At 43.1% G+C, this 23969-nt stretch overlaps 1 protein-coding gene across 1 annotated transcript in view; it reads right to left on the minus strand.

The window, feature by feature from the left end:
• NR3C1 (nuclear receptor subfamily 3 group C member 1) overlaps positions 1–23969 on the minus strand; it is a 66804-nt gene that overhangs the window by 20232 nt on the left and 22603 nt on the right. The window contains exons 3-4 of the mRNA XM_027902203.1: positions 5354–5517; positions 1277–1393 (exon numbers count right to left, since the gene is read on the minus strand). Coding sequence (XP_027758004.1) covers positions 1277–1393; positions 5354–5517 — 281 coding nt within the window. The remainder of the gene's footprint in view (positions 1–1276; positions 1394–5353; positions 5518–23969) is intronic.

Here is a 23969-nt window from a genome sequence, read left to right on the forward strand (position 1 = left end):
TCTGATCTCTGAAGTGTGAGGTCCAGCCCACTGGGAGTGCCCAAAATCTAAATCCAGCTCCTGGGAGACACTCACTGATGACCTCATGTGCTTTAGGGATTTATTTTAGAACCCACTATTGTAGATCTCGGCTGTACCTTCCCATCCTGCACACGGATCATGGTAACAAACCCAGCAGCAACATCCCTTCCTCCAGCAAATCTCCATCCTGAAGGAGGGGATGGGCCTGTAAGTGGGTCTTAGAGCACTGCAGACCCTCAGCTTTGTTCCCCCTGCTCTGAAGGAAGGGGCAGATCGAGGCACCTGCAGCACAGAAAACCTGGTGCTGCGTCCTGCTGAAGGAGGTTGGAAGCAGAGGAAGAAGAAAGGACGTGCTAACATGGACTCCAGTATGTGCTTCATCTCTCTTTTTAACTTAATTCACCACTTACATCTTACCAAAGGATATTTTCACTGACTGAAATGGAATTCTGTTCATCCTTGGGAGCTGACAAATATATTTTTGACATTTTCATTTTATCTGACAATTTTCATTTTACAAGTACCACACGGATAACTGTGTTAGGAAGTACTGTGTTAATCTCTGCTGCTCATGGAAAAATAGCAAGCATAAAACGTAGCTGACACTAATAAAAGTGTTTTATGCCATTTTACAACTGCTTCTAAATCTCTAGTTGACATGGCCTTCAGATTCTCACAAGCCATTGAGGACTCAGCAGAGAACAACTATGTACTGGTACGTTAAATTTATTTACTTAACCGACCTTTTCTAGAGAGATTTTGACAGGTATTTAGGAAGAATCCACAGCATCAACAAAAATACTTCCATTTTCTTCAGTTTGAAGATATAATTGCCACTCCTGCCCCACTGGTTTCAGTGTCAAGTCACTCTCCTGAGTGAGGATGGGCAGATAGCACATCTCCCTACAGGTGTTTCATTTCCCTCCAGGTGTTCCCCAAGAACTCTCCTGTCTCATATATTCCATGAAAAAGCAACGATATATATACATATATATGTGCTGACAGGAATAAAAGATAATCCCGGTTTGTGTGTATGACTCACTTCTACTGAACATACCGACAGACAGAGCAACCGAGCACAGATAGGAGAAACAGCACGAAAACCTCCTGCCTCTCATTAAAATGCTCATGAAATGCAGCACTTGCTTTTAACACATTAAAGTGCTGCTCCAATCATTGTTTCCTAAGCAGCCCGGCCTTTACTGGGTATTGGGTAGGATTTCAACCCAAAGCAGGGATGTGGACACACGGTTACCTTCAAGGTTCATGCCAGCCTGCAGACATTTCCGGTAGCGACACGCCGGGCAGTTTTTCCTCCGGATTTTGTCAATTATGCAGTCGTTCCTCCCAGCACACAGGTAGTTGTGCTGCCCTGTGTGCACAAAAGCAAAGCAACCATAAGCTCCCTGAGTAGAGCAGTAGCTGAAGCCATTCATCCCTTCAGTCATTAAGGGTCTGGGGACGATGTAAGACCTTTACTTACTGCACTCCATGTCTTGCAAAAATATCAATATACATCCGATTTCATGTATCCAAACAGATTTCTCATAATTAGACCCCAAAGCCAATAAATTTAGTTCAAAATCCTAATTTTGATTTGTTAGTATCAGGCTTCTATTTTTAAAACCGTTTTTCCCTTACATTTACCAAATGTTTTTTCTACAGCAGGTTTCCCATTTCTCTAAATAGTTTGACAAGAGGTATAAATAACGTTCACAAGCACATTTGAGAATACAATTGGAGAGACTTCTACAGAGAACAGACACAGCCTCATCAGTCTGCAAGTCATGAAACCTTCTCCGTGTTTAACTTGCAGCCTGACCTGGACAAACCAAGTTCTCTGATGTTTTTCTGGAATCACAGATTTAGAGCAAAAGTGACCCTAAAAACACAACTTGAACTACAGAAATTAGGTAACTATTTCTTAGCTGTTAAGAGCACGGCAAGAGAAGAGTATATATTCCTAATTATTTGAATTACGTGACCAAATGCCTCCAAATAACTTACTAAGGGAAAAGTATTACTAAAGGACAGATCCTTCTCCCAGACAGGGATCAGGAAATACGTTTCTTTAGAGGGCAGAAAGCTGCAGCCTGGGCTTTTACACCATACTGCAAGTCCTGACAGTAAAATATTGTGAGAAACAAACGTGTTTTCCAAAGACAGAGTTATTAACTACAGAGTTCAAGAGTCTTCTCACAGTAAAACAGCTTGGGTAAGGAATTTGTTTCAAGTCAGTCGTGAAAATTATGGGCAGGCAGAGTCCATTCCTATGGCTTTGGTCAAACTTCTTCAGTGAAGTTGTCTCAAGTGGATATTCCAAGGAAGCTCTGAACATTTTTCTGAATGAACTCTCCCACCTCCTCCGTTTGGGGAAGAGGAGCCTTCCTGACCCTTGTGTAATCTTTGTGTTTAATCAACCTAGACAACAGATCCAGGACTCACCATTCTGTTTGCCATTAGCACCCTACTACATATAAACAAATATACCTGTACACACACAAGAAATATAAACTGATGACAATTTGTCAGCACTGCAGAGGAGCAGAGACCACAATTCCATGTCTCTCAAAGATGTCTGATGAGACCAGTTTCACACAACAATACAGATACTTCAGGTGAAGATTTTCCTGAGCTGTTGTTCCATTTTATTCCTAACAAAGAGGATCCTCTCCATGAAGGTTTGGTTTCTCCTATTTACTTCTCACCTGTTCTTGCCTTTTCTGGGGGCAAGCTACACTATTTATTTGAATTACATTATATTAAAGCCTTCTTGCCACATGAACATCTTGTGGGAAAATGAAGGGAAATTGATCTCCGTGCCTGAGTGCTGCCCAGAGGACGTGCCAAAGGAAAGCGCTTCAGTTCTCTTTGCTGCTCAAAACCCAAAGATACATAACAGAAACTCTGGTAAAAACCAACAGTGAGCCATGGAGATGTTTCCAAGGGGATTTGGGGCACACAGTGCATTTTACAGAGAGGTTGGCCATTCCACAACGTCACACTGCCTGCAGCACCCGTCAGCGTCGGGGGCTCTGATGCTCTGACACTGCACAACCCTCTGCTTATTTGAGCACAGCAGCCCCACAAAAAGGTTAGAACTTGCAGACAAAGGACTTTGGAAGATGGACTTAAAACTGCTGACAAACAGGGCTAATCTGGAGCACAGCAGGAGGGAGAGGTGTTGGGGGAATCTGCAGTGGAGGGAGGTGTGAGGATCTGCTCCGAGGCGAGGAAGCGAAGGTGGGAGGAGTGCTGAAGATCCAGGGGATAACATATTGGGAGGTGAAAAGGGCTGGTTCTGCGACAGGAGAAACTCGATCACGAGGGCTCTAGGCTCTGAAACACCATGAAAATCAGAGCTAAAACAAGATCTCTGGCCTCTCTGGGTTCCTGAAGGCCTGTTTGTGTGAAGAATTGTGCATAAATATATAGTTGCTTTCCCACCTTCATTCTCCCTTTTCTCCTCTAGTTCTATTCTTTGCTGAAAGGAATACACTTTATATGGACTTTCTAGACACTGACACTTCCAGTTTCTGTGATTATTTCTGTCATAGTCCACAGGCTTGGAGGCAAAGGTGGAAAAAAGGGCTTTGGCTAAAGGCTGGATAACCAGTGTGCAGAGTCAGCTTGATCTGAATACTAACAGGTGCCTGGCAGCTACTAATAAAAAGGATATTGCAGAAACAAATTCCTTTTACATATGTTCCTAATAAAAAAAAAGCCTATAAAAGACAAAAGCAAATTATTTGTTCCTTAAAGTGAAGACCAGGACTAACAGATCCTGGAAGGGCTCCTGAAAACATCCATGATATCTGATGGAAGGATTAAGGGCCCTTAATCCTTCCTGCTATGGTCCAGTTGACAAGGTGGTGATCAGTAAAAAGGTTGGACCTGATGATCTTGGAGGGCTCTTCCAACGTAAATGATTCTGTGATCCTGTGAAGGGGGGATAATTTGTGGAACAATAAAAATGGAAGCAGATTAAGCCTTGAGGAACTGATTGCCGTTTTTCAGCCACAAGCCTGCTTACATTTTTAATACCAACACAGTTGATATATGATGAGTCAAGTTGTATCACTGATCAGAAGGAATCACTGGGTTGGTTCTTTCCTGTATCAATACTTTTCTGATTTATTTAAGCTTGAGAGCAGGCAAAATCATGGCTATTGCCACATATCCAGCTGCCATATAATATATCTCCTGAGGGATCTCCAGTGACCTGATTTTAATCAAAGGTACAGATGATTATCTGCTTTAAATAAAGTACTTTGCACTTGAGCTCCTACTGCCTCGTTATACTTCAGAACAGCTTCAGCTCCCCCAAGGCCAACATCCCTCCCCTTGTGACAGGCAAAAACTGCGATGTGACCTTGACTTTTCCGGTCCCTCTGAGAGGCTCTGCACTTCCACAGAGCTCCCCATGGCACCCCCTGAGCTGGGAACTGGGGGAAAGTGCTGCTTCTAAAGACTGAATGATGACTTGTCTTGATCAAACAGCCTTCTCCAGAGATCCCAGCTTACAAAAATGTCAGCAGAGAATGAGTCTGGTTCAGTGGAGGATGCATGAGGATACCACGAGACAGGAAACCCTGGAGGCTCTAACTAAAAATGACATTTTTTATTCAGAACTCAGGAATCACCATCCTTTAAGAGACACTGGGAATATGCTCCAACTTTACTGCATCTGATGTTGAAGTCAAGAGTCATACCCTGAGGTACAAGCTAGTCCATTACAAAATAGCTACTGATGCAGCCCCAAAATCACTGAGCCCTTAATCACATTTAGTTTTCTATCATCTCTAGTTTCTACACTGATTTTCTCTCTGTGATTAGGCAGAAATATCAATGCTCCAAACCCACACACATGTCCCTGTTACCCAAATACCTGCAACTCACACAGTGACATGGATGCAGTTCAACCAACAATGCTTACAGGAAGAACTGTAAAAACGCTACAACCTCACACACAACAGATTTATCAAGTTTTTATGTACAATTTTCTGTACAAACCAGTTAGCCTTCAACTGAAAAATCACAAACTTTACAAATCTAATGCACACAGACAAATATCTGTATAAAAGTGGGACAAATAAACAAAAACAACCATGAAAGAACACGAAACAGACAAAAGCCAAGACAACAATAAATCCTTTTACACGGACTGAATAGGAGCATTTTATCAGTGTGAATGGAATCCACGCTTCGGATAATGGACCATTATCAGTGTGATTTACTATGACAAGATCAGTGATCTAATGGTTTGAATGTGGATGATATGTACAGGGACTTTCGTATCTTTAAACGGCAAACTCATCAAAGCATGTCCTACCTTCCACCGCCCTTTTGAAGAACACTTTGCAGCTGCCACATGTCAGAACACCGTAATGGCACCCGGAGGCCTCGTCGGAGCACACCAGACAGAGCTTGGGAGGTGGTCCCGTAGTTGCTGAGGTTGTGGAGGGAGAGGAGCTTACATCTGATCTTATTCCAGGGCTGAAAGAAAGCAGAAAAATACTTCATTAAGATCTATGAGATAGAGGCAAACACAACGTTGGTACCACCTGCAGAAATGGCTTGTCCTCACTCTCCAGCGGGACAGTTCTGCACACAAAGTGCACCAGACTCTTGAATGAGTTAAACAAAAAATTCTGTAAAACCTAAGGAAAATTGTATGGATTTTTCATGGCCTATTTGGCTGGGTCAAGATTCCTTCCCTTACACATTTCTGAAGCCAAGTTTCTTGCACAATTATCCCAGCCTTTAAAATTGACTCTTAAAACACATTCTTACTCCATCTTGTTTCCATTACTGTCGCATTCCCCGCAATCTGCACAAGGGCTCCGCTTCCAGCACCATCACCGAGTTTTCTACTGGGATCCTGTTATGCAAGAAGCTGTGCAAGTTGGGCCATATACTGATAAATATTCATAGCAACAAGTGATCACTTCGCAGCAGTTTAGGAGAAGAACATATATACATTCCTAACATCAGGACCTGGTTTTCCAACGTAAACACACAGCCCAGCTACAAACAAAGGGTTAGCTCGTAAAGAAAAAAAAAAAAATTCCTGTTAGAACAACAAACAATCCATCGTAATCACCCTGGAGCTGCTCCTAATCCTCAGGGCTGAGCCAGCAGTGTTGGGCCAGAGTTCAGAGGTTGATCTTATTGAGCTACAGCCCCAGCCACAGCACTGCCCGCTGGAGGCTGCCCCCCACCTCCTGTAAGGCCCAGCTTGTTGAGTTTATCCACCTCAACATGAGGAAGAACTTCTTTCCATGGAGGGTGACAAAGCCCCAGAACAGCTACCCAGGAAGGGGTGGAGTCTCCCTTTCTGGAGACATTCCAAACCCACCTGGACACATTCCTGTGTCACCTGCCCCAGGTGACCCTGCCTTGGCAGGGCTGTTGGTCTGGATGATCTCCAGAGGTCCCTTCCAACCCCAACCATTCTGTGATTATGTGATTTCCAACAGGGTTTTAAACTCCTAAAATGCAATTTCTGTACCGTCTGCTTCACTTAAAATGTTTTTCACAGAAAATCCTGTTCCCCAGGGTTCCAGCCACTCTCCAGATGAAGCTAGAAAAATGACACTTTTTTAAAGACTTTGGTGCCTTTCCTTGGAAACTCTCCAGACCATCCACGTTCCCCAGTGTGGGCTTAACATTTGTATGTGGGCTAGCTTTTGCATGGAAAATTCCTTTTCCTCTCCTCAAGAAAGTCTGACCAGATTTGGTCACACATTTCAACTCCCCCCCCCCCCCAGTTCTCAAATGTTCACACAAACCTTAAATTCCAGCCCAAATTAGAACATTTCAACACCTGGGAGTCTCTGCTTTTGAACTGGTCCATATGTCCCATCCCCAGAGTACCTGAGAAATGGCCCCTCTAGCAATTCACTTTGCCATCGTGTTTGTTCTTTCCAAGAGGGATTTAGGCAATAAAAAGGAGCAGGAATGCTCCCACTCAAATACAGAGGGATCAAAGTCAAAACAGAATAAATGTGTCAATGAAGTCTTCACTTCGAAAATAAAACAGAACCAGGGGGCAGAGAAAAGTGAAAATTACTTGGGTTAGGTGAAAAAATGAGAGAGCATGGGCAGGCAAAGGCTTAGGATACAAGTAGATCCCCCTAAAAACTGTGTCTGAGCTAGGAGAGGAGCTGAGCTGTACCTCAGCCACAGTAGAGGGCTGAGCAGAAATGAAAACACTGGACAGGGGCATTGCAACAGCTCCAACATGCTAGAAGAGCAGTGGGAAGAGCAGAGCAGAAAAAGGGTGGTGCAAAGGCCTCAACAGGCAAGGCCAGCAGTGGGAATGAAGGAGAATGAGTAAGCCTTGAGGAAAAAGGGAAGAAAAAGGCCCCTCTTTTCCCAAAGGAAAGAATGTTTCTTTCCAGAACTTGGAATGGAGCTCAAATCTGTCACATTGCTCCTCTGCATTCAGAAAATATTTGTGGAATGCTGCAGCACTTCTCCTCTATTACTCTACCAAGAGGCTGACAACCACCATCAGCATGTCTGTCAGCTCACTGATGAACTGTATCCATGTTTATGAGCCATGGGATGGCGTTGCTGGGTTTTCCAATTAATTTCTCTTCTTTTAAAGAACAGAAAGGTCTAATAAAACCCTACGGTTGCACAATCGAGCCCTCAGCATCCAAGCGATGGTGGAATGTAATTCAACCCAGTTCCCTCTATTTGATGTCCTTACAAACATGCATCTTTAATTACACGCTCATCCTGATTTGTACCCAGCACGTCTGCCTTCCTCAAGAGCAGAGACCTCTAGGAATGAACACTGTAAGCATGGAGGTTTGCTTACTTTCCTGTGATACATACATTACTTACTTCTTTAATTTTTTTTTCCCCTCCAGCTTACTGATCCATTTGGAAAAAGGAACTGAATTGTTTCTTCACTTTGTAGAGTCCTATGCAAAAAATCCCAACTAAAAAACCCCAGCACCTATCTCAAAACCAAACAACCCCCCTCCCACAATCAATAATCACTGGCCAGTCTAAGATGCCTTATTTTCTCTTAAGTTTTAGGCCCAGTAGCTCCTTTGCTTAGAATAAAAATCTCAGACTAAGCACTGAAGTATAGGCTGGGAGCCTGTAGGTTTAAATAAGGAATATAACTTGAGAAGTTTGCTTCATTAAAATGATTAAAAGCAGAATAAGATGGAAACATCTTTCTATGTATAATTTTGAAGGCAGCTAATTTAGATACAAAAATAAAACCCTTTATACCTCTCAAGTTTCTGACAAAAGCATTTTTAAGGAAACATTCATCAGCTGTCAGGGAAACCATGGCAGTGCCAAACATATTCCACTGAAACTTTTCAATCACCTTTAATTTTTAAACAGGGCTCATTTTCTGTACCAGCACCACAGAAAATGTAATATGAGAAAGAAAACAGATGATATGACTTAGAAAACTAAAAATAAATGATTACATTGATTAATAAAGCAGTAGCCAGCAATCTAATCCAGGCTCCTGGCATATCTTCCCAGCCTGGCTGTATCAGATAAGGGCAATATTTACTAACTGTGTGGAGAACTGCCAGCCACCAACAGCCCCTGGTTGTAAAACACAACCAGGAGGGATTACAATGCACAAGTGCTCCTGCAAGAGCCACAACTAAGCAGACTGATGTTTAATACGAATATTTTACTAATAAAGTTACATGTAATAATTAAGACAACCAACCACTTCCTAAGGAAGAGGTAAGACAGGGGAATTACACTCTGAGATAATATAATAATAGAAAAGCTACCTTGCAGTATTTGCAGAAATGGTTTTAAATGCAATAAAAATCTACTAAACTATCAGCCTTATCTAAGTAAATAAAAAAAAAAAAGTCAAGCATGATAGATGAGAGAGGGGAAAATCCTCCAAATTTTAAGGGTTCCAAATTTGCAAAAACTTCGATGAAATTTTATTTTGAGAGGTAAGGTGTTACTTGTTACGTGGGTTCCATTACCCTGCACTTTCAAAACTATTTCTATATAATCTGATTTTATTTATTTGTACAGATATAGTTATCATTTCCAGTCAAGGAAACATATGGGGGCAAAATGGAAAGCCTTAACGAAGTGGGTAAAATGGAAAACCTTAATGAAGAGGGTAAAATGGAAAACCTTAACGAAGATGCAGCCCCAGTAACGAGCTCTGCAGAAATCAAGTTGTTTAACTAAAGCCATTTCAGTGTTAATCATTCACCAGAGACTTTCAAACCCAGCTCAAGGGTCAAACTGCACTAAAGCCGGGTGTGGTAACGTTTATGGTGGTGGGAGGTTTTCCTGTCTCGGGGTCTCCATTCCCACAGGTCCCTTGTCCTCCCGCAGGGGATGGTCCTGGGACTGGGTAAGTCGGTCACTCCAGCACCTCAGTCCCTGGCCAGGCTGTGACAGCCAAGATCACGGCAGGGGGTGGAACAGGGTAAGCTTTAAAACCCCTTCCATCCCAAACCATTCTGGGATTCCATGATTCTATGGGAAACAACTCTAGCAAGATAATGACGAGATGAACGCTTTCAGGATCAAAATTACAGATCATTTAGAGTCTAGAACCTGCAACTCTTTTACCACCACATGAAAGCTTGGGATAATCAGCCTGGATCACGTTTTGCCCAAAATGTGCCATGCCCGAGCACAGTTCTGACGAAGGGTAAAGTCTTCTTAAAAATGCGAATTACATTTGCACCAACAGCAAGTTACGCATGTGCAATAGAAAGAGAACTTGGTTAAAAACTGTCTGCCTTTAAGGAAAATGGCTGCAAGCTGCAGAGCAAGAGCAGCAGCAGCTCAGGAAATCTGGGGGTTGTCAGTCAAAAAGGAGCCGTCAGCTTAGCAATTGTCACCCTTAACAAAAAGAAGTTCAGGGGAAATGCATAATGGAAGGGTTTTTCAGAGTTACAGACTACTAAAAGATTCCCCAGTGCCGTTATAAATTACAAACCCAGAACATCTGCAACTGGCTCCTATGCACCTGTAAGAAAATGCTGCTCATGCCCAAGTGCCAGCTCCAAGGAAAACAACAAATGCAGCATATCTAGGATGGGCAGAAACAGCTCAGAATTCTACTATGCTTATTCTGATTAGGATTTTTATAGGGCTATTCATTTCAGTCCTGTTTCTACTCCAGTGTTTCAAATCTCTGAGTCTCCTTTATTCCTGATACACCCAGACCCCCAAAACACGGCCCACTGCACATCCTGGCTCTGCAGCACAACTCACCTCAGGAGTGAACACACTCTTAACAAGGCAGTTACTTATTGGTGTAAGTGGTATCACCGAACTAAGAGTAAAGAAACCATTTTCAATGTCATTGCCAGCTGGGCCTCCTCCTTATCTTCCAGCAATGAGAACAATGTAAACACTCAGCTGCGGACACCAACTGATTTTTTGAATTGCTTATTTATTTCTTCATTAACTAGAGAAACTATTAATTATTATTCATACCCACTCAGGCAGGAAAGTAGTTTTCAGTTTAAGCAGGAAAAAATTTTAAACCAAGGCTGTTGACACTAGACTTGTCATGACTATTAAACCAAACGTGTGTTTGCCAATTGAAAATAATTCCAGAAATTCATTTTGCTGAGAAACTGAATCACTGGTTTCTTCTGTCTCTTTACCATACTGCAACATCTTTCAATGCTCTTTTTTCAGTTTAAAGAGACTGAAAATTGGTAAGAACTCCCATTTGCCTCCCAAGCTGCCTTGTGAGCTGTGCAGACACAGAGCCAGACCCTGGTATGGCCAAGTGGTCATGGACCCCAAGCCAAAATATCTTGGGGTGCTGACTGCACTCAGCACCCATAAATCCACCCTCCAAACCACTTCCATACAGACCCACCTATTCTTCAGTTTTCTCTCCTGTTTCATATTTAAAACAGAGACCGGATTGCTTTGGTGGGAGTGCTAGTCTCAGTGACAAGCATGTCCTCAGTGATGCCATAATAAACTAAAAATCTACTCTGGATTACAGTATTTAACCAAAGCCTGTGAATAAGATCCCCCAGCACTCCTGGTCTCCAGCTGCTCTGAGAGCCAGGACGATTAACACCGTTTTCTTTATCACATACCCAGATAAACACGGTATTAAAAAAAACCTGATAAGCCAGGAAACCAGATTTTGAACTAACCGTCTCATCTTGTGCAACATGTCTATAACACGGCCAAGATAAGGCCAACATGAGACATGTGTCACTTTGGAAGGCCATGGCCAAATTTCTTTCCTTGCTGGAGATAGAAACTTGTGGCAGAAAAGCACCTGTTGTGCAGTTAGTGGGGCAGGTACTCTTGTGCCTCCTCTTGACACCATCAGGGTAAATGATCCTGCCAACGAAGTACTGGGATTTTAACTCACAGAAGAAATTAAAATGTGAGACATTCCTAAAGCAGCAAAGTCTCAGAATTACCCTCCAACTGCACAACACACATTTTATCATCCCTTCATACAACTAAAGCTGTAGGACTCGTGGTTCTGTACAGTCACCTCAAACACCAACACGGTTCTGCTTATGTTTCCAACAGCACGGGTACATCCTAACAAGGGCCTTGACCAAAGTATCCTCACTGAGTTCAGGACAAAAAAGTGACTTCAGTTTACACAAAGGAAAGTCTTTACATCTATCATTTATGTAGGATTTTATGTATAAAAATACACTTACTATTGAAAAACAAAATTAATTGAAATTATCATGTCAAATCAGTCACACCCTGGCACTGGTGGGGTTTGATCCCTGAACAATCCAGAGGTCTTAAGGACATGTACTGCCAACCAAAGCTCTGCTCTCTTTATGTATATAAATAAATTTAATTAGAAAACCCAGCACACACAGGCTCTGAATGCACAGGAAGTCTTGCCTTCCCCTTGCCAGTCCTGAGCCAAAGCCTCCACTCCCAAGGGCTCTCGGGAAGCTCTCGGGAGCACGGGCATCACATCAGGCTAGGGATGCTGGAGAAGGGGCACACACACTCCCAGGACAGGAATGCTGGATACACACAGACCCCAACATGTGATGCCTGACACCATGGCCTCTCTGGAGAGACAGACACAGCAATTCCCTTGGTTTAGTGGTGCTTCAGTGCCAAACACATGTTGTTGGGAACAGGCTTCCCAGGGAGCCAGTGTCTGCCCTGCTCAGCACAGGCCGCAGGGACTATCATTCCGAGCACTGCCAGCTCATTTCTCATCAATCAATACTCTATTAAATAAAAATAAACAGCGAGAGGGCAGGCAAGTACCAACAGCACAGAATGAGAACTGAAATTTGTGGAGATTCCCAACACAGAGCATGGAGCAAACCCACGGTGGGACACAGCGCGGCTCCCCACGGCCACTGGGTGCTTCCATCTCTCTCCAAGCCTGCACGGTGCCTATTCCCAAACCTGCCGAGGAGACACAGGTGACTCAGAGTTCTCAGGAAGCAGCACAGCAGTGCCAGGCGGGCCCGGAGGAGCCGCTGGCAGCTCCAGAGCCATCGGCACCAAGGGCCCGCCATGAAATGGCGTCCGCTCCCATCTTGGAGCTGCTCAGGAGGAGAGTGGAGCACGAACGGAGCGACGCGACGCCTTGTTCCCGTTTGGATGCTCTCCAGAACGTAAAGGTTTCAAGGGCACAGGCAAAGCTTTCTTGGAATGGATAAATGGTAATTGATGTTGCAGCTGCAACCTCAGCCAGAACTCCTGGGATTTCAAATGTACTACAGACCTAAAGCATTTATGGCCAGAATATGATAATTAAATTATGTGTTCTAAACTTTTATATTTATTACAGTGCTCCAGTAAATCAGCCAAAAAGTCTTACCTTCAAGGGTAGAATTCATTTCTATATGAATCAAGTCAAGCATATTTTTCCAAAGCTTTGTGTTGTGTTTTTTTTTAAATTTCATTGTGCACCCTTGCTTCCCTAAATAAAGAGGTAACAAAAATAGAGCCAGACAGAAGCCAGCACCCTTATACTTACAATAAAAACTTCACATAGGAATATGGAATAAAATCATCCTGGGTCTCCAAAATTCTTTATGTTTTGCTGGATGATAATCCATACATATTTACAGGCAGGCTATGGATCTTCTAAAACCTGTCCTTCAAGAACTCAATCCTGCAGACACATCCCACTCCTTGTGCACAGGTACACACTCGGTGCTCACAGACTGAAGTGCACCCAAACTAAGATGGTTGGAAGAGTAATGCACTCTGTAGAATAAAGTGCAAAAATCTTGAGAAGAATTAGATTTTATTTTTTTTTTTTTATTTTAAGCGCACCCCATGAAACAGCTCCAGTCCACTCAGTCTGTGAATGCAGAATGAGGAGCAGCTGGGGGAGCTGAGGGGGCTCAGCCTGGAGAAAAGGAGGTTCGAGGGGACCTTCTCACTCTCAAAAACTCCCTGACAGGAGGGGGGAGCCAAGTGGGGGTCGGGCTCTGCTCCCTGGGAACAAGGGACAGGACAAGAAGAAATGGCCTCAAGCTGTGCCAGAGGAGGTTCAGGTTGGACATCAGGAGGAATTTCTTCATGGAAAGGGTTGCAGGCACTGGAAGGGGCTGCCCAGGGAGGTGATGGAATCACTGTCCCTGGAGGTGTTCAAGGAACAACTGGACGTGGCTCTCAGAGCTCTGGTCTGGTTGACAAGGTGGTGATTGGTCTTTTCCAACCTATGTGATTCTGTGATTTCTGTTTTGGATCTCAGCAGCCCCAGAGGTGTGTTTTACATTTATGACACTGTCTTGGAAGAAGTTTCTTAGTTTTCTGAACTAACCAAGAGCCAACATACCCTTCAAAACTTTATTGTCTTAACACGGACCCTTTAACACACTAATTCCACACGCCAAACACTGAATTCAGCAGCAGCAGAACTCCTGCACTGAGATGTTCTGTGGTTATTAGAACAGACCCACGAGCTCAGACCAGCCACAGCATTTTGGCTCATCCTATATAGTCAGCATATATCGGATAAGGATCTGACCCCTTAACTCCAACACACATTAATGTTGTACCAGAGGAACTGAACTTAAAATATTTAACAGGACTTGTTCCATTAATGACCTCAGTGTTAGCCATGTACAATGCTTGTGTCAATCACAGGACTGTGTGCAGCCAAAATGATGCTGCTGGAAAGGAGGAGAGACATCTGGAAAGCTGATTCTAACGTACATGGAAAAATATTAATGGCACTGAAAGAAAGGCAGTAAAAGATTAAACTAAACTGCAATAGAATCATACAATCACATAAGGATTTGGGTTGGAAGGGACCTTAAAGATAATCTCATTCCACCCTCTGCCATGGGCAGGGACACCTTCCGCTATCCCAGGTTGCTCCAAGACCCATCCAACCTGGCCTTGAACACTTCCAGGGGCGAGGCAGCCACAGCTTCTCTGGGCAACCTGTGGAGGACCTCACCACCCTCTCAGGGGAGAATTTCTTCCCAATATCCCATCTAACCCTGCCCTCTGGCAGTTGGAAGCCATTCCCCCTTGTCCTGTCACTCCAGGCCCTTGTCTCCAGCTCTCTTGGAGCCTCCTTAGGCACTGGAAGGGGCTCCAAGGTCTCCCTGGAACCTTCTCTTCTCCACGCTGAACAGCCCCAAAGCTGCAGGATAATCCTTCCATCGTCAAATAAACAGTCACAAAGCTATAAGTAAATTTAGACTGGTAACTAGAAAATTAATTTCTGCTATTCTGAAAAAAAAACACAATAAAATTGAAACTCTTCTGCTTCCAGTAGAACCCTCTAACAGAGGTCCAGACATGGATTTTTATGAATTTTACACACAGACTTACCCACCAGTTTGTGCTTTTAGCAGCACTGCAGAGCTAATTTCTGCTTTACAACAACAACAACAAAAAGAATTAAACAAAGACATTAAAAGCAATATAACTCAATAAACACAAATAAAAGAGCATAAATAAAACCTTAACTCTGAGGAGGAAGAAGAAGAGGAGAAAGGAAAGATGAAGAGAGGGCAAGAGAAGCAGAAAGGAATGTTCCTCCCTAATTCCTTCTCCAGCCCTTCCAGGAAGTCCTGCTCAGAGGGGAATTTATACTGAAGAAACTGAAGCTGGTGAATGTCTCGGTGCACAAACCCCATTTCCTCGTCTGTCCAGGTGAGCCTTGACAACATACCCTCATGGTTTTTGTCAATGACAAACATACATTTACACATGGAGCAGTTTATTATGGAATATTAACCAGCATGTTGCACCCTGGGCTCTGCTTCAGTGGAAATCTATGGAGAAGAGGGACAGGGACACATGCCAATTTTAGGTTTTGGCCTCAGTCCATTTGGTGCAGGTCCAGGATGACTTGGTTGACTGTTGAGTCATAGGTTGGTTCAATTGACATTATTTTACATTTGACTGGTTATTGTTCTTTAAACTTTGAACAGGAGTCCAGAAGCTCAAAAAACACCAATGAACCAAAAGAAAGAGGCCAAACCAGAGTTTAAACAATGTTCTCAAGCAAGAAAAATACTCTCCTTAAATGACATTTGCTTTTAGCAGAGGCAGCTAAAAAACCAAAACCTACCTCACACTAAAAAATCTCTGTTATGTTCCTAATGTCTGTAGGAAGGAAAAGCAAACCTTTTCCCCTCCAAAATAAATCAATCGGTGAATAAGGATTTTATTTTTAACAGTGACATATTCCTGAAAATCTGGATGGTCAACGTGCACACTGGTCATTCGCTTCAGCTAATGCTCAACCTAAAACTGAAAATGAAAAATGTAAATCCCAGAAGTTACTGTTTTGGTACTGAAGACAGACTTCTGTTTGGGAGAAGAGATGCCCATAAATACTCCTGGTGTATGTTTTAAAAACACAGGTGTGTTTCACATGGATGTGACCTGAAATGAACTCAAACAGGCGCTCTGCATTTACCAATGGGAATAGCAATGGTTCGTTCCTGTTGGTTTCAATTTGACTCACTGTTTTTCCACTCCATTCTACCCCAATTTCAGGTGTGTTTTCGGTATGCTCTGATCCCCTGTGAGGGAAATTCAACATTATATCCACTTATTTTCAGCAAACTCGTGAGCCGAGGAGGAGCCTGAGCTGGATTTAATGAGAGCAGTGCAGTGGAAAGGGAGATTGGGCTTTTGCCACAATAATCCAGTGAGGAGGGAATCAGCTTTCGTGACAGCTTTCAAGAGCACAAAAAACCAAACAAGAAACAATAAATCATCATATCTTGGGTACTTTGCTAGAAGACAAAAATACTTCTGACGATTTTGAGATCTTAGTCACAGAGGATGACGACTGCAATATGTTCTCAGCACCAAAGGCCCAAATTGAGGTCCGGCACCAACTCATGTGGATTATGTTCCCCGCTTAGTCACCAGCAGCATCACTTGAGAGCGTAGATTCTTTTTTACCACCTTAGAGAGGGAACAGGAACGTTTGCAGGAAAGAGAAGGAGGAAATTCAAAATTCCTCATGACTTAAAAATCAGAAAGTTGCTAACGGGCAAGCACGGTGATGGCTCAGGCCCCTGAGAGAAAGGCCAAGGCCTCCCCCCTCAAATGCTACCAAAAGGTTTTTCTTCATGATTCACATTTCCTTTCAGCGCATTTTATCCTTCATATCCAGATCTCTGTATGCATACAACAGAGCTTAAAACCAAGCAAAAAAACCTGTCTAAAAGGCATTTCCCAAACTCTTATAACCACTTTTAACACCCTTCAGAACACCCTTTCACTGCATTTTAACTGGCCTCTGACACAGTGGATGCAAAGAACAAACATGAAACCACTCTTCCCCACATGAACAGGAAGAAAAGCATGTCATGAGTTTGTTTATTGACACAATATCAAGCACCTAAACTTGGTGTAATATCCTCAGGAGGTCAAGCAAGGAATAGCACCGCAGACCTGTATGACGTGTATATTGTATGTAATTTCCATGGCACTTTCAAGTCAACTTTACTGAATTATCTAGTAGAGGGCTGTAATTACTTTTGTCAACACTGTTAAGCAATTACAGATACAATTTCTGCTATAACATGCACACACCGTAGGTTATTACCTGCTTTTATTTCCACTTGGCAACCATGTCACACATGTGAGACTATAAAAATGTTTCACCACATCCCTCCTGTTGCACACGCCCGGACTTTACAAGCAATTCTTGCCTTGGTGGTTTCAGGTTTTTTATGGTTGGTTGTCTTTTTTTTTTTTCCCCCAAGATACTTCTAGCTCTTGCCTTCTTTCACTCTCTTGGGTTTCTCACATTATTTCACCCATTTTCCTCTGTAATCTTCCTCTCCCCCTCCCTGTCAGCTGAAGGAAGCTCTATTCCTTCCTCACTCAACCCCACACCATTTCCTGGCCACATTGTTCATCTCTGCCTCTTTGTGTATTTTCTCTTCCTGAGCAGCGCTGGAAACCCTTCCCAATTAAACTCCATCTGTAAACTTCATTAATGGGCTGTTTACCTCTCTCACACAGCCCCCAGGACAGTAATAGTCAGACAGTCCTCGAGTCCTACACACTAACCTCCACTCCATCCCTCTCCTCCCAGAGCATCTCGTGTGTCTTTGGGGCTGCACTTACTGCAAGTGTCAAACAGTGGGAATTCCATCATTCTTTCAGAAAAAAAAAATTAAAAACTTCCCTGCTGGGAAACTCTCTTTTCTTTTCCTGAATTTCAATATTCTTCACAAGTAGCTGCACTCTTAGGAAGCTCCTGATGGCCATGACAGATCTTTTACAACCCCTCACTATCCTCCATCATCTTCCACTGACAATTTGGTCACTCAGATTTGCCACAGTGGAAGAGGTCACGGTATCTCAAATTGAACATTTTAACTATGGTCACTGGCCAAGATTTACTCAATGTAGGGTTTATTGCATCCACAGCTGCAATAAGTTTTTAAGTCATTCCTGTTCAGTTTAGACACTCTGCTCCAGGCTGTAAGAGAACAGGTGTGGCATTAGTTTTCCACACGACGGATGAAACCAAACAATATAAAGACACAAAAACCTGCTTCTTGAGCTGCAGCTACAAAGGGTTTCAAAGCACAGACAGTGCTATGGGTACCTGAAAATAGCATGCCAGAGACAAAATCTGGCAAAGCTAAAAATGCAGGATAGGGAGATAAAAAAAAAAAAAAAAAAGGTTTATCTGCTAATTCCTTCAAGTAGTCAGATGATCAGTCAATTCATCCATCAGTCAAATTCTACCTTTTAAAAATATTAACATAAAGCCAAGGAGCAAAAAAGATCCATTTCAGTACCCCACTATGGTACACCTCATTTTCCTCAGTCCCAGCTTTACAATCAGCTTTTTCAGCAGCAAGTACCACAGAAACAAACCAAAGCAGCATTGAAACTCCCAGAGTGCAGACCCTGTACAGGCACAATCATTCACACGGAACAAGCTTTTCACTCCAAATAAGAGAAGCTTAGTGAAGCTTCAGAGGAATTAACCCAGTAACGAAACACCTTTAGGAAATGGTAAAGTGGTTAATCTTTCCTTATTCCAACAGTAGTTCAGACCAAAGCATCATGTGAGATTCCAAACATGTAAACACAAACAGGGCCCTGAAAGCAGAGGACTCAGGACCAGCCTGGCTCCTCCAGCACCGTGCTCTCAGTCCAGCTTCTCAAAAGCCTCTGCTAAGGTACAGTCAACTCAGGAGTATTTTTAAGCTGCAGTAAAAAGAGTATGCTCAAGGCCTTGCCGTATTTCCAGGCTGCACTAAAATCTGTCAGATTATTTCTTAACTGCTCTTATGTCACTTACATGTTCCATCTGAGAAACATTAAACAAAGGTCACACCAACAAACACAATGTTTGCAACAGAAACAAACCCTGCACTGATTGCACACTTAACTCTTTGCGTGAGGAAAGCACTGCTTAAACCTGTAGACAAACACGTGCTTGGAGAGGGATTCCTCTGGCACAGGTTTGTGAATGCATGTGCAGGACCACTGGTGGTACCCACGGGGGTGTGAGATGCGGTTCTGCTGTGCTGGCCCTTTCCGTGAGAAAAGGAGCCCACAGGGCTGCTCCTTTTCACCTTGCCTGTCTCCTCCAACTAATCTACTCGTGACTATGCAGTAAAGGATCTGGCTGAGAGCAATATCTGGATTATACAGGATGGACACAGTCATAATGTTTCAGTGTCTCAAATACCCAATTTTGAAAATACAACTGAGAGTATCAACAAATTAGCCATCATCACAGAAAAGGAAAAATAAAAATAACTGAGATCTAACACATCGTAAAAATAATATATGTATGGGTGAAAAAAGATATGTAAATTTAGGGTCAGACTTACCATCCGAATTCATTCCCCCCAACTTCAGGAACCAAAGGAGGTACTTCACAGGCAGTACAGAAAGACACTGAACAGCAAAGAACAATCCCAGACTGTTTCTCCTCCCTACTGCTTCATGCAGAAAACTAAACTTTGGATAATTATGCTTTTGACTTTTAGACCTCAGCACACCTGAATTTAGATGAGATTAACCAAGACCTGAATATAAATTATACTGAAATTGATAGGAAGGAGTATCTCAAGTTCTGTATTTTCTTATTCCTGATGGTGAACACATCATCCTTAATACAGCTTTTCCTATCTGTAATAAAGATGTTCCTGTTAACCACTGTTCTGTATGCACAGCCTAAGAATTGATTCTCTAAGATGTGACCCATTGTCACTTCCCAGTGGCTTCTAAAGCTGTGGACACTGAGGACTCCCTGGTTTCAGAAGAAAACCCAAGCAAGCACAATGAGAGAAATACACTAACTGTCCCTGACAACACAACAGTAACAAACCCACTGACTTCCATTATCTATGCAACTTCTCTGCATTTTGGAAACTGTGGTGCTTCAAAAAGCTTGGAACAGTCACAGCTTAAGCCATTCGTCCCCTGCAATAATCCATAAAGAAGTAACAAATCAAGTCAAAGGACTGTAGTTTTTCATCTCCGTTGTAGCCGGCGCGGGTGAGGCCAACGCCGGAGATAAGCCGGCCGGCCTTTCCAAGGAGTCAATGATAAGTGTTTTCTTGGATTGCTTATTGTTGCAATTTTAATCATGAATCCTGCAGCATCTGGCACTTTTTCCTTTAGCTTCGCTTAAGGGCTGACAATTAGGAGAATCTCTCTTTTCTCAGAAAATCTGTTCTGGGTTGAGAAATGCACAGGCAGAAGGGTTAAAGAAGAAAAGCAGCACTTCTGACTCAGAAAATAGTGTTAAACTGCTCCACAAAGAAAAGAAAAAGAAAACAACGGTGGTTTCAAGCCCAGCTACTTCCAAGCCCGGTATGTGGAATGTTCAGCCTGGAGAAAAGGAGGCTCAGGGGGTGCCCTTCTTCCTCTCCACAACTCCCTGACAGGGAGGTGGGGGTCGGGCTCTGCTCCCAGGGAACAAGGGACAGGATGAGAGGAAACGGCCTCAAGCTGTGCCAGGGGAGGTTCAGGTTGGACATCAGGAGGAATTTCTTCATGGAAAAGGCAGTCAAGCATTGGAAGGGGCTGCCCAGGGAGGTGGTGGAGTCCCCATCCCTGAAGGTGTTCAAGGAATGACTGGATGTGGCACTCAGTGCTTTTTGGTTTGGGTGACAAGGTGGGGATTGGTCACAGGTTGGACTCAATGGTCCTGGAGGTCTTTTCCAACCTCAGTAATTCCAGGATTCTATGATCTGCACAACTATTTCTTGAAGGTTTCTAAGCCAAGCTCAAAAGCTTCCTTCCAAATCGCCCAAGCCCCACTATCTGAGGAGATCTTTCCCTAATTTTAATATTTAGGCCAGGAGAGCGATTTAATTGGAGAAAAAAAAAAATTTAGTATTTGAAAGGAAATGACCTACTAAATCTCATGATTAAACTGAGCTTCAAACCACGACGTGGTAGTGTTTTCAAGCTTTAAAAGCAAAACTTGAAATATGTGAAGGACTTTGATGAAGGAGGAAACAAATTCCATGGCTCAGTGCTAACACCGGGTGAGAAATCCTGGCTCCAGAAAGACGGAGAACACCATTAATGGGCTGTCAGAGGTTAATCACCAGCCCTGGGGGATGTACCTGTGGCTGTGTCCACCTGCACACACCCTACACATACAGGCACATATTTTCTAAATATTCTGGGTATTATGGGAATATATCATGTTCAGATGCCTGAAACTGTACAGGGTTTGCACATAGCACAGCCTGACAAAGGGCTAATTACAGCCTTAACTGCAGTCAGTAATGAGTGTGCTCAGCTTCAGTTTTCTTCTCCCCAAACCTCTCAAGACATGGAATAAACCCATGGTTACTGCTCTCCTGCTGCAGCACCAGCTCCCTCCTTACCCTACATCGAGAGCCACCCGAGAGCACTGCAAAGTCAGAAATAACCAAATTCATTCCTTTCAGACTGACTTTTTCTGTTCAACGTTTTTTAATAACACCACCAAGTAAAAATCAGCGTTTTACAAATATTACAGGGGCTGTCATTTACAGAAACCAAGGCCTTGAGATCAGAGAAACCACCAAATAATCTTAACATGATCGGGGAGATGGGAAATGGACTTGATATGCTTTAAAGTGTTCCAAATGGAAAATTAATAATGGATAAAAGCATTCAAAATACTCAAAACCAGTTTCTACTAAGCATTATTGCTTCCAAAATAGCCTTTAAATTCAATCCTGAATTACAATGGGAAAAGAAAGTTTTCACACACTTTTTAAAGGTGAGCTCCCTCACGATCTTCCTGTGTAAAATAAGCATTTTACTTCACAGTTATTGGAGGTAGTTGGAAAAGAAGGTGACTCCTACTACCAGTCTTCACTCTTCTGAAAACCTCCACTACTTCGATTCCCAAGATACAGAATGTTGAGTCTCTTCCTTAGACTTTCTCAAGCCTTGCAAGAGAGAATTTCCCCCTCACCATTGTCACAGCGAGCACGACTGGCGGGGTGCGGAGGCAGCTCCTTCACCCCCAAGGAGGCAAAACCAGCCCAGTAGTTGCCAGAAGTGCAACTGCTATTACAAAAGAGCATTGCAGGGACAAAGAATCTTCTTTTAAACAGATCAAATTAAGCTGGAAATATTGTTCTGTAGAAGAAGTAAATTAACCCCAAGAATACCTGCAGTGCTGTTTCAATTGCATTGCCAAGGCACCCTCTGATTTCTTTTTGACCTCAAACTAGAGGCCAAGAACAGAGATTATATCTAAGAGTGCTATTTAAGAAACAATTACTGTAAAGTTCCTTGTAAAAGCAGATTAACATTCAGTGATAAATTTCTTGGTATATGCAGCACTTGGTGAAATGAGGCCATCAAGCAAACAGATTCACAGAATCACTGAGGATGGAAAAGACCTCCGAGATCATCGAGTCCAACCTGAGATCAATCACCATCTTGTCAACCAGACCAGAGCACTGAGTGCCACGTCCAGTCGTTCCCTGAACACCTCCAGGGATGGTGACTCCTCCTTTCTGGGCAGCCCATTCCAAACCTGCCCATACATTGTCCCAGACTGGAATCCATGAGCTGGAAGGAATAATACACACATTGCATTGGTGCCCTTGGAAAAATTCCCTCTCTGGTCAAAGAACGGAGCCACAACCATGACTCTCAATCTACGTGCTGAGGCTTTCCCAGCAGAAGGATTTTGTTTTGGAGTTTGTGAGCATGTTTTGAGGGGGGAAGGAAAGGGACACGGGAAAGGAAGCAGATTTCCTGGTAAATCTCTAGTATAATTACACTGGCAAAGAGATCAATTACAGGCACACACTCAGTTTAATTATTCTCCAGCTTAAAACACAGATATTTTCAGCTCAACATGATAGAAATTTGACCATTCAAATATGGGAAGAACAGTAGTCAGGGTGGTGCAAAACACCAGGTTACTGTGGCCAGGTGTGCCCTGGTAACTTCATGTTACCAGAGAGCTTCATGTGACATTCTGAGCCACCTTCTGCACCTTGGAGTTCAAAACATGCAGAAAATACTCCTGTGAATGGTGATTTTCCAAGCAGAGTAAGCTCAGCGCCAGGGACACAGATAGCCTGTGGTCAGGAGCTGTGCCTGAGTGGCCAAGGGGCAGGGGACAGGCCATCGAGGGCTGTGTGTGCCCCAACACCTCCTACAAACAATGCAGGCCTCAGCTTGGGACAGCAGATCGGTGTTAAAACTGCTCCACAAAGAAAAGATGAGAAAAAGGTGAATTTCAAGCGCAGCCACTTCCCAGCCCAGCATCTGCACAACTGCTTCACAAAGGCTTCTAGCAAACTCAAAAGCTTCCTTCCAAATTGCCCGAGCCCCAGTATCTAAGTGGCTCTTTCCTTGATTTTAATATTTAGGCCAGGAAAGCAATTTAATTGGAGGAAAAAAAAGTTTTATTTTTTTGTATTTGAAAGGAAAGGAAATGACCAAGCAAACAGGCATTCTTTGGGGCTGAGAGCAAGTCCCGAGCTGCAGGGGGACGGGGCCAGCTGGCCGGCAGCCCGCATACAGTACGTGTTTACTTGTTGACTAACCACTGATAACTCCAGAGAGCATCCATGGATCCAGAAAAGAACCAAATTTTCTGTTCAGAGAGGAAGGAAGAACAAAGCAGACAATGATAAAAGTATTCCCCGCTGATGTCTACTACAGCCACTTCTGAATTGGTACAGCTTTTATTAAAAAAAAATATTAAAAATTTAATATAAAATTAAAACTCTTATGTATCGCATAAGCAAAAGCATTTAGATACGAGCAGGAGTTGTACTACTATAGAGAAATATCACTGCTATGCACATGCTCCCCATTAAAGACTCCAGCTTTCAGGGCTCTGTGCTACTTGAGCAAGCACAAGCACAGAGCACATTCAAACCTGAAGCAGACACATGTCACAGACATTTCTTACCTTATTTAAGACCATGTTTAATCTTATGATTCAAGAGAAAAAGACCAATTTATGGATGCTGGTAAATATTCCAAAGGCAGAAAGCAAAGTCTTACACTGT

This window comes from Empidonax traillii, unplaced genomic scaffold (genome assembly GCF_003031625.1).
Source record: "Empidonax traillii isolate 1590-97213 ecotype Southwest subspecies unplaced genomic scaffold, ASM303162v1 scaffold22:size5013007, whole genome shotgun sequence".
In the NCBI taxonomy this organism is placed as follows: Eukaryota; Metazoa; Chordata; class Aves; order Passeriformes; family Tyrannidae; genus Empidonax; species Empidonax traillii.